Below are 11,864 nucleotides of genomic sequence, written 5' to 3' on the forward strand. Positions count from 1 at the left end.
TGTTCTGAACAGTTTAACTGTCTCAGTGGTGACTGTGCTCATAGGTTTGATACCAGCATCATGTAGACAGATGTAAGGCCCCCTGCCAGAATACCAATGAATATGTTTATTTATTTATTTTGTCCAATTCCATGCGTTGTAAATAAACTCAGCTACTCAGCCAATCACATATGTGTATTCTGATAGGCGTGGCCCTCGACTCCCGTCTTCACAGACCCAATAGTCGGCAATTAATAAAAGCAGCAATGTGAAGCGCCATACGAGACTAATCACAACTCTTTTGAGCAAACGTACACACTTGCATCCAAAATGAAGGCACAGAAAAATAAATCTAAGAGCCCAATATGATCAGAATCCTAATACAATAATTCACCGTCCAACAATGAGGTAAACAGAGGAGAATAGAGCTGAAACAAGTGGTTTCCATAACCACAGATAAAGCCCCTGCACACACATTTCTCTTTTTCGAAGATAAGAATATATCGTAGCTTTTTTAAAGCTGCAGAACAATTCAGTTCTTTGTTTTGTTTTTAATTAAGTAATGCACATTTTTTCAAAAGCTTTCTGTAATGTATTTAATTGTTTTAATCCAGTCCTCATTTTATTTGAAATGAGAGAAGATCAATTATTTATTATTAGAGTATGTATTACTTAATTTTAAATCTGACAATAAATATTGTTAAAATATTGTTCTATTGAATTTTCTATATTTAAAATGACAGTTAGTTGTTGACTACATACAGACGTTAATATAACTGTTAAGCTACTTTAATATATATGGGACTAAATCTTAGTGCACGTTAGACATTAATGTGATGTCCCGGACGTTTACATGAGGAAATTCTCTAACTGGACCTTGTTGAATTTTAATTGAATACCCCTGATTTATTGTAAGACATTTACTTTCAATGAAGTATTACTGCATAGTGGCACTGATCCTCTTAATGCACTATGTGATGTGAGAGTCCATATGGGGTTGTTTCCATGTGTGGAGCAGTGGTCTGATGCTAGACGGGTCAACTCATCCGGAGGCCTCCCCTCATCCTGGCCCCCAACCGGCCCGCTCACCCTGGGGCGTCCCGTAAGCCAGCCTCCCCCTCCTCTAACTCCTCTAGTCTCCTCTCTACTCCCATTTCTTTTAGCTCCTCCTCATCCCCCTCTTCTTCTATCTCCTCCTCATCCCCCTCTTCTTCTATCTCCTCCTCATCCCCCTCTTCTTCTAGCTCCTTCTCATCCCCCTCTTCTTCTATCTCCTCCTCTTGGCTAGGCATGAGACGGTAAGCTTATTTATTCACCAGGCCATTCAAGGTTCTCATCAAAAGCAAAAGATTAAAAGAAACACACCACAAATCAATTCATATACAATTAAAAGCATTAAAGCGCCAAGGGAACGTAAATTAAGACAAACTAAAATAGAATTAGACGGGAATAAAATGTAAGACTAAAAGTTAGAGTGCAGTGTAAGAAAGAACTACCTGCGTCTTTGTTTAATTGAAGAAGATTCTGCTTTTCAATTATTGATTAGTCCAATGTACTCACTCTGTGCTTGTATTGGACAACAGTCCCCATGTCACATGGTTATGTAGCATTATGTTTCATCTGCATAATTCTGATAACTTATTTTGTTGTTTTCCAAAGAGCCTCCACTCCTCTTCAGGACCCCAAAGAGCCGATGGAGGTAGACCCCCCGGAACCACCGGAGGAACTCGGCGAGCCGATGGAGGTCGACTAACACACACACACACACACACACACACACACACACACACACACTCACACTCACACTCACACTCACACACACACACACACACACACACACACACACCACTTTATTCTTTAAAAAAAAGAAAAAAAAGTTACTTTCTCCTGCATGTATACACACACATACACACACAACTTTCTTCTTAAAAAAAAAAAAAGACGTTTCTTTCTCCTGCATGTATACAAACACACATAAGTTGTTTTAGATGCATTACTTTTTTAGCTGTGGTAAGTTGTATTTCATGTATTAAGTTGTTTTAGCTGTGGTAAGTTGTATTTTATGTATAGCGTTGTTTTAGCTGTGGTAAGTTTTATTTCATGTATTAAGTTGTTTTAGCTGTGGTAAGTTGTATTTCATGTATTAAGTTGTATTTCATGTATTAAGTTGTTTTAGCTGTGGTAAGTGTGTGAGTTGACTGATAACGAGTTGATCACTAACGTCCTTTTCTATTACTTCAGTTGTCTCACTGACAGCTAAGATGATGAAACCCAGTAAACATAATCTATGTATGAAGACTTACAATAATAAAAGTAAACTAAATGTAAATGAATTGTGTAGAGCTGCTCATATCCAACATAAATAACCTGAACGTTTATTTATGTATGTATATTAACAAGCATCCAGAGAAATACTTTCATCAAAGTCATGTCTACGGCTCACTAATTAAAAAGATGCAAACATGAATTCATGGTGAGATTTATTAGTGAGACTTTAAAGGTCAAAGGTCAAACTCTGGTTTGAACTTGCACTGATGGATTCTCAGGTATTTTTGAACAACACAGTGACAGAAGTCTGATTACGAAATGTAACGAGCAGGAAAGGAACAGCAGCGTTCACGTCAGATCATATTATCATTCTTAAAATAAATGAAACCAGGTTGGATCAAACTGTCAGTGAGTGAACTGTGTTGAGCTGCAGCAGTGAGCGTCTCACCTTCCGTCACTTTCATGTCTCCATGTTGTTCTCATGCCTCTCCCAGCGCCACGGTGCAGCAGCTGCGCCAGTGATGTCTTGTGTGTGCACTGCAGTGTTTCAGCGGTTTTGTTGGATTGTTTTGTTATAACTAAATGTGACTAGTGCTTGATTTGGACAACATGCATTGTCCAACGCAGCAACGGCGAGGTTGGAGACATCTGCGTGATTGCAGATTGCTCCACGGACTCAGAAACGTCTGCTGAAAAAAAAAAGAAAAAAGACTCCGGCCGTTTTGGGACTTTACAGGTACTAATAGGGGGAAATCGTTTTGGATATACCATATGTATCTACTCACAAGGGTTACGGTATTGTAGCAATTTAGATGAAGTTAAACAACCATGAGGTTGTGGAGATAATTAAGGAAACGTTTTAAAAAACTGTTCTTTTTCTTTCTTTTTTTGAGAATAGGCACGGGGGCTTGGTGCTTATAAGGTTAAAACAGCTCCGCAGGTCGGTCCACACCGTGTGACCTCCATGCCCGTAATAGTTTAAAGAAATCGTCCGTATAGCAGAGTGAGCGTCTGTTGTCCACACATGACAGTCTGTATGAACGCGTCGTGTAGTGGGCAGCGTGCTGTGTTCGTGTAAGGCCAAATTAACCCCCGCCCAGGCCAAACTATACCCGGGGGTGTAAAATAGCCTCGGCCATACTATACCCCTCCAGGCCAGAGTATACCCCAGGGTGTATATTTGTAGCAATCCATAGTGCACTTTATACACTGATTGTGCAATACTGTTACTTTATTTTGTGCCTTATTTTTATTAATTTTTTAATTAAGTTTGTTGTAATTCGGTGTGTTATGCCGCGTTCACACCAAAAGAGTTGCGAAATATTTGCGCGTCCAGATTACATGTTGAGTCAATGCACAGACGCGTTAGGTTGCGAAAAAGCAGATTTTTCCCCGGGCGTCGCGATAGAGGCGAAACGTCGTTGCAAATATTCGCAAATCCGCTTTTCCGCTTTAATAATTCGCCCGACGCGGAGTTGCGAAAGCCAATCAGCGTTGAGAAGCTCCGCCGTCGTCACCGGCGTCCTGCCGTTACTGAATCAAACTGCTGCTGGTCCGCTGAAGGAGCGCTGGAAGCGGCTTCATTCAGACACTCGTCCTGGAGGAGTCGGAGCTGTGTGTGACTACGGATAATGTTATGAACCCAGACACGGGGCCGTTTGATGATCCGATGTGTGTGGGACTTCCTCAACAAGTATAAAGCAGAACTAGTAGTTATTTCAATGGTGGATGAAGGAAATAGTAAATGTTTTCACAGACACGGAGATAAGCCCGCCCCCTTTCTCCAGCAATGGTTGCGAAAAAGCGAATTAACCACATAGAGCGAATGTTTCACCTGCGGCGCGATATAGGCGAAGTGGCGTTGCGAAAATTCGCAGCTGTTTTGGTGTGAACACGGCATTTGGAGGACCCAGCATTGTACAGAGTAGCTGTCTGTTATTTGTGCATATGACAATAACAATATCTTGAATCTATTGTCAGGTAATCTTGATAGTTAGCTAGCCAGTGAAGGGGTGTGACGTTCGTTATTGCCATTCAGTCAAAACTGTCAGGGTATTTTTTTAAGTTGAAATTTGAGTAATAATAACAACGTTAGTATTGGTGTGGAGATAGACAAGTTTAATCAGATCTGATTAAACTAATCAACAGCCATTTTGGAATGAATAAAGTATGTCAGGCCATCCAGATACACCAAAATGCTTAGTGACTAAATAAGCTGGCCCAGGAGTTAGAAAATGTACATTACTGGCTATCAGAGAGCATGACGACTCTTTCATACATGCAAAGCAGCTCACAGAAATATATCCTTACTTGTGTATTGCTCTGCGGATCAGTGCCACGCTACCAGTAACAGTAGCTTCATTTTAATGTGTAACACTACTGAGAAGTGTGGTAGTAATCTTTGAGCTTTGTGGATGTTTTAATGTTGTTATCAGTATTTAACTTTGAACATTTATATTGGAGGACTTGCTAGTCTTAGAAGTTGAAGTTTCAGGACGTAGTAATCTTTGATCTTTGTGGAAGTCTAATATTTGTTCTGTTTTTCTGGTTGAAGTAATACAAATCCATGTTTTAGAGTTTTAAGATTTAAGTCAGTTAGCTTTCTCACTTAACTTACCTGACAAAGCTGAACCCCCGCTGATATCATGGGGGTATAATCTGGCCTGAGGCGTATGGATTGGCCTAGACCAACCAATTTATACCCGGAGTATGGCCAGAAAGAACTCCTGCCAGGTGATGTGAGGCGATGCCCGTCAGTGGCACAAGTGTTGAGTGTGTTTTATAGTTTGCTGGAACATACATATTATTGATGATGAGTATCTAGCTATCACCTGGATTGGTCTGCTTACAACTGAGGTGGCGCGTGCCGGTGCCTGTCTCAGGACCTCTTAGTGACGAGCTTGCTAGCTGGCTAGCTACGAGCTAGTCAGAGCTAGCATAACCAATAATATGTATGTGTCAGCAAACTATGAAACATACTCACTACTCGTGCCACAGATGGGCATCACCCCCATCACCATCATATCAATGTTCTTTATAATAATAATACTTTGATTTTATATTGCGCTTTTCTGAATACTCAAAGACGCTTTACATAGGAATCATTCACTCACTGAAGAGAGGAGCTGCCATGCAAGGTGCCACATCGGGACTATCTAACATTCATACACCGTAGGCGCAGCTACGGGAGCAATTTAGGGTTAAGTGTTTTGCTCAGGGACACATCGGCACGGGCTAGCGGAGCCGGGGATCGAACCGCCAATCCTCTGATTGGAGGACGACCCTGCGCCCTTTATCACTTTGTGTTGTGTCTATTTCTCTTTTCTGTTGAGAAGATAACTGAGACTTGTGTTAGCTTTGAGGCACTGCTGGCCTTTCAATGTCATTTATAAATGCGTTATAAAGCATAGATATTCCTCACGTTAGATGAGGTCACACAAAATAATAAACTAATACTTAACTTATGACTAGTAACTACCTGAATTAATCATGAATTGCAGTATTAAAACATGTTCATAAAGCACATCTTACTATAGCCCCTAACCATTAGTGCGTATCTAAATCATTATGTATAAATAAATTACATTTAAAACATTTGTTTATCATTTACTAACACTTTATAAATTATCTTATTAATCATATATAAGTCCTTAATACTTCATTTATAAATGGGGAATCCATCATTTATAAAGTATGAAAACAATCATGAAACAATAATTTATAATAATAAAACATTTATAACATTATACCTGTTTATGAATTGCATACTAATGAGTTACTAATGAGTGTTAATGCTGGAACAATGCTTTATAAATGATGCATTAAGTGTTTCCTCATGCTTAACTAATGCAAATAGTGTGTAGTTATTATAAAGTGCTACCGAAAATGTTTACCTCAGAAAGACATCATGACACCATCTGCTGGTGACTACGTGACATAGCAGCATTTCCTCCTGATAATTATACCTGTTACACAGGTTAGTTAAAATGAAAATAGATTTTGGCTTTGTTGACCAGAGCTGAGACGCCATTACAGGGAGTGAGATCTCTGCTGGAAAACACACGGTTGGAGTATTTGAAACAGTGAAGAGACGGGACAGCAACCTGGTGAGTCTTGCTGTTGAAAGATAATTTAAATACCAAGACAAATGGCTGAGAAAATAGTTCTTTTTGAAAGTTTCCTGAACTGCCACGTTTGTTCAGAGACTTTCACAGATCCCGTGTCTCTGAGCTGCAACCACAGCTTCTGTTCAAGCTGCCTGCAACAATTCTGGAAACAAGGTGGAAACAAAAACTGTCCCATTTGTAAAAGAAAATCCTCAAAAGATAATCCAATTGTGAACTTTACACTGAAGGAACTGGCTGACTCCTTTGCTGAGAGACAGAAAACTGGATCATCTGAGACAGAGAAAGAAGAGAAGAAGGTGGAGGTGGTGTGTAGTAAACATGGAGAAGAGACTCAACTGTTCTGTGAGGATGAAGAGAGAGTTGTGTGTTCTGTCTGTGAGTTTTCTCTCCACCATGGTCACAAGGTGGTTCCTATAGAACAAGCAGTCAGTGACCTGAAGGACCAGCTGAGATCTGACTTGGAGTCTCTGCAGGACAAGAGGGACAAACACAAACAAGTGGAGGAAACATACAATGAAGTGATGCAACACTCCAAGAAGCAGCTGTTGTCCACAGAGAGGCAGATCAGAGCAGAGTTCAACAAGCTGCACCAGTTCCTGAAAGAGGAAGAGGAGTCCAGACTGGCAGCTCTGAGGGAGGAAGAGGAGCAGAAGGGGAAGACTATCAGCAGAGAGATGAAGATGATTCAGGAGCAGATCTCCTCTCTGTCAGACAGCATCTCTGCTGTTGAAGAAGACCTGCAGAAACACAAGGTGTCATTCCTCAGCAGTTATAAACCCACTCAGACCAGAGCCAGAGTCCAGAGCTCACTGTCAGATCCACAGCTGGTCTCAGGAGCGCTGATAGATGTGGCCAAACACCTGGGCAACCTGTCCTTCAGAGTCTGGGAGAAGATGAAGGACCAGGTCCACTTCAGTCCTGTCATTCTGGACCCAAACACTGCAGACCCCTTTCTCTATCTGTCTGATGATCTGACCAGTGTGAGATGTGGAGACACAAAGCAGCAGCTTCCTGACAATCCAGAGAGAAACACTAAGTATCTCACTGTTCTGGGATCTGAGGGCTTCAGCTCAGGGAAACACAGCTGGGAGGTGGAGGTGGGAGACCATCCTTCCTGGAATGTAGGTTTGGTTAAAGAGTCAGTTGACAGGAAGGGAGAGATACTAGTTTCACAAGGTTGGTGTTTATATCATCACAGTGGAAAATACACTAATGGAGCTGGTAAGACTGTCAGAGTGGAGAAGAGTCTCCAGAGGATCAGAGTCCAGCTGGACTATGACAGAGGGAAGGTGTCCTTCTACGACCCTGAAGACATGACTCACATCTACACTCACAAAGACACTTTCACTGAGAAACTCTTCCCATGGTTCAGTATTAGAAAGGCTGGTAATGCTAAAACTGCTGAGATCAAAATCTGTTAAACTGATATTTCTCTGTGATGTTCAGACATGTTTGTGTTTGTTTGACTTCACTGTGTCAAGATCTCATTGATATAATCAATACAACCAACAGTTATAACAGAAACAAATATATGTAACACTCAAACTGCTTCACATCATCAGATTATAAACTTTCACACAGAAACAAATGATTATTCAATAATAACTAAATCAGCATCTTGTGTTTCATCAGAACTCAATCTCACATTTAGTGAATCCACTGAACCAAATACTTTGTTTCTAGTTGTGTTTCTTTAACTTTGATCATCATCAGACATCAGTTTTAGTTCATAAACTTTATGGATCTTCTGTTGAATTATTTCAGTTTAAATGTTATAATTTCAGTGTTTCACATTTTACACTCAGTCTCAGAGGTTCAGTGAATCAAAACACATTATATGACTCTGATTATCTTTTCATTATTGACATTGTTTGTTTTTCTTTATTGTCTCTAATGAATAATGCAAACAAATTTGTTTTATTTTGGTTTATTGTTTTCATGAAATTTACTGTAAAACATGAACACATGAAATATTATTTTAATCTAAAATACATTTTTTGGAAATACATTAAGAAAATAAGTTTTAAGGATCTGTTGTTGAACAAAAATGATTCAAAAATAAATCCACAAAAGTTTTAACTGAATGACATCATCATATAAAACACTTTAAAGATTAAAGCTGTGAAGTATTCTGGTGATCAGCATATTGTTTTATGATATATTTTAATCTTCTGATGATTTTTTTAGTTTGTGATTCCTTGTTTTATTTTGTGTAAAGAAATGTTTTAATTGTGTTTTATTTCAAGATAAGATCAACTTTATTCATTCTGAGGGAAATTGATGTTTAATAGTTTTAATACAAAGTGTGAAGAGTGTAAATATAAAGTCTAAGAATCTAAAATACATACATTATATACAATTCCAAAATCAGGTTCACAGTATGATCATAAAAATATAAATGTGTTTTGATTCAGTTTGTAATTCTTTCAAAGCTTCTTCATATTGTTTATGATATTTGTAGTTTTTAAATGATCAGTAACAATGTTTGTGATCAACAGAAAGGAATTTTAGTTTAAAATGTATTTTTTTATTAAATCAACTATATCTTTATAAATGTACATCAGGTAGATGATGATTCATGACGTGTAAATAAATCACCAACAGTTTTTATTCACAGTTTTGTGTGTGAGGTTGTTTACAGTTTCTTTACAACATCTGTGAAATATCTATGTGACAAATTACAAAGAATACAAATAATGAAAAACAATTATACAACCAGTTCATAATTAAAGACAATATATAATCTTAAAAGGATAAATCTAAATTTTTTTATTATCAAATCAACGGATTCCAGAAACTCTTTGAACGTCAAAAAATCACTTAATATGTTTACATTTGTTTCAATAAAGTCATATAGTGATATTCTCTTTTCAGACTTACATTTGACGAGATATATCTGAAGGCCTCAAGCGGTAAAATTAAACTAAAAATGCAGATATTCTTTTGTACTTTTTACTGAATATTATTTACTCCAGTATCTAAATCCAGTCTCTTTAATGTTTCTTATACATTACTACAGATATATATATATATTTCATGCATACAAATACTAATATACTTTAATAACACATCTTACTACTGGTAATATTGGCATAATGTACCTTAATAACTTACTGCTGGTACTACTGCCATCTTTCTTGTTTTGTTGTTGCTTCTGTTGTTTGTATTTACCATGTAATGTACCTTCAGTACCTGTAAAATACTACATCGTAATGTACTGGTTGTATATATTTTGTATTATTATTCTCAATATGCAAAGTAATTTAAGATATCAGATAGACAGTGAGGAAATAAGTAGGCTACAATAAACATTATACTTTAAAGTAACCTTTGAATTAGGCTACCATAAAAGTAAAATACTCAGGTACAAGTAAATTTAAAAGTAAATGTACTTCAGTAAATGTACTTTCCACCACAGCTTGATGTGAAAACACAAATAGATTCAACACATTTTGCTCTCTAAATGCACCATTACACAAGAAGGGTGGAAACATTTATCTTTTAAATGCTTTTAAAACAAACCCCCAGCAGATGGCGGTATTGGTCAGTGAACCTCGCTTTGCTCTGAGTGGCAGCCCACCATGTCCACTCATCTTAAATAATCACTACATAGCTTCACAAATGTGTTGTATAAAACATTGTAAGCTGTAAAACAAGCTGAAACATCTCATAAAGGTGTTAAAATGAGCTCAAAACAAAGCTTCACTTGTAATTCTGTGACGCAGGGCATTTAAGAAACATTAATATTAATGTGCCAAATAAAAACCGCTCCACTTTGGACGCTCCAAGAACTATATTGTTGCGCGGAAGACAAACAGCGCGCGTTACCTGCGAATAAGATCCCCACGCTAACGCGTCATTAACCCAAGATAAGCTCTCATAGAAGTAAAAACTTAAACTTCTCCTCCAGGAAGGATACAGAGTAAATATTCTAGTTGTTCAGCACCACGTGGCTCGGACCGTTCACTAAAAAAGTAGGCCAACCTTACAGGTAAGCGTCACACACCTGACCGTCACAGCGCCGGGCGGACTGAGCCTCCGCTGAGGCACCGACTGCGCATGACCGCGGGATCGACGCCTCGCTGCTGCCGCGGTGGACCGACGAGTACAAAGAGGCTGCTGGCGGCGGTGCAGACGGGACGTGGCTGAAGTGTAACCGTGCTGACGTGAGGTTTCTGCCGCCACCGGACGAGTTAAACCTCACGACACAACTTAAACCCCAAGAAGCAGTCCGAGTTAACAGAGCGGAGGAGTTGCGTTCAAGTCCCCCACCCGAAAGAAAACGCCGCTTGAGGAGACACTTGGTGTCGGGTGAGTTGAAAGGCTTTGCAGCCGCAGAGAGCTTCATATATGTTAACTTCATAGTCCTTTTTAAAAGTAGTTAACCCTTTTAATGGCGTCTCCTGCGTGTAAAAAGCATGCGCACGCGGCTTCTGTCTGTGGAAACTTCGCTGAGCTCCTTCGCGTGTTGTGGGTCAGGTGGTCCTGCAGCGAGCGGACCAGACAAATCCCATGAAGCGCTGCTGGTTAAGCAGGATTATGTTTAAAGTCATACGGTGTTTGTTGCTCATGCTCGTTGTGGTAATCTGGAGGGGGATTTTTTTCTTTTCGTCTTCCCCCCCCCACCCAAGCCAAATAAATCTCGTTCCCGCCAGACAGGTGTCTCATGGAAGTGTCTCACAAAGTTGCAATGTTTGGGGTTGAATTTTGAGCTCTTGTTTATTCATTCAACATAATTTTTTACACAGTCTCCCACCTCTCCTTGGATTTTTAGTAATCCCTTCCTCATTATATGACCCATGCTGACTCATCCATGCCATGCATTTAACAGCTTAAATCCGGTTTGAGGTCGTTTTGGTTTCCCCAAAACGACCTCACCTCAAGAATCATCTCTCCATATAACTCATTTCTTCATTGTGCTCATTGGAAGTGACTTTGACATTGTTTTGTCACATCCAGGTTTGCCAAACGGCATAGCAGAGTTAATTCCTCTTCTGATTTGGCATGCCACTATCTATTTTCTTCCAGCCAGAGGTTGAAGCAGGCAGATGAAAGCTCTGCTGAAGCGTTTTTGGGAGAAGAATGGAGAGGATCTAGACCCGGGTGGCGGTCCCTATTGAGCTGGGGTCAAACCCAGGGCTCTTCGTCTTCTGCAGGGCTCGGTGGTTTCTTCCCCGCTTTTTTTCTTCTCGAGATAAAGCACTGAATTGATTCGTCAAAAGGGACGAATATGAGCTGTGTGACATCGGTTTAATGAAATTCTTCGGCTTCCAGTGTGGCACTTTTGGCACATCCCCGGATCCATTTTTCTACACTTGGGCATAATAAGAATACAGATTACAAACTGGGCTTTCATCGAAGGAGCCCTAACAAAGCATTCCTTCAGACATAAAAGGACCTGGCTTTGGTGAACCTGGTGATCTTTTGTACAGTCGATTTGGGCAAAATATCTTTTTTTTTTTTTTTCTACATTGAAAAACAGTTTGTAGA

At 39.4% G+C, this 11,864-nt stretch overlaps 1 protein-coding gene across 1 annotated transcript; it reads left to right on the plus strand.

The window, feature by feature from the left end:
- Nucleotides 1-6,394: 6,394 nt before the first annotated feature.
- Nucleotides 6,395-8,276, plus strand: LOC306739821 (nuclear factor 7, brain-like; the record flags this gene model as incomplete). The annotated part of the gene is made up of 1 exon (XM_079221883.1): nt 6,395-8,276. The coding sequence occupies one exon, from the start codon at nt 6,395-6,397 to the stop codon at nt 7,793-7,795; it is 1,401 nt and encodes a 466-aa protein (XP_079078009.1). The 3' UTR covers nt 7,796-8,276.
- Between the last annotated feature and the right edge of the window lie 3,588 nt (nt 8,277-11,864).

The sequence above is a fragment of the Taurulus bubalis genome (genome assembly GCF_910589615.1).
Source record: "Taurulus bubalis genome assembly, chromosome: 8".
NCBI classification, from domain to species: Eukaryota; Metazoa; Chordata; class Actinopteri; order Perciformes; family Cottidae; genus Taurulus; species Taurulus bubalis.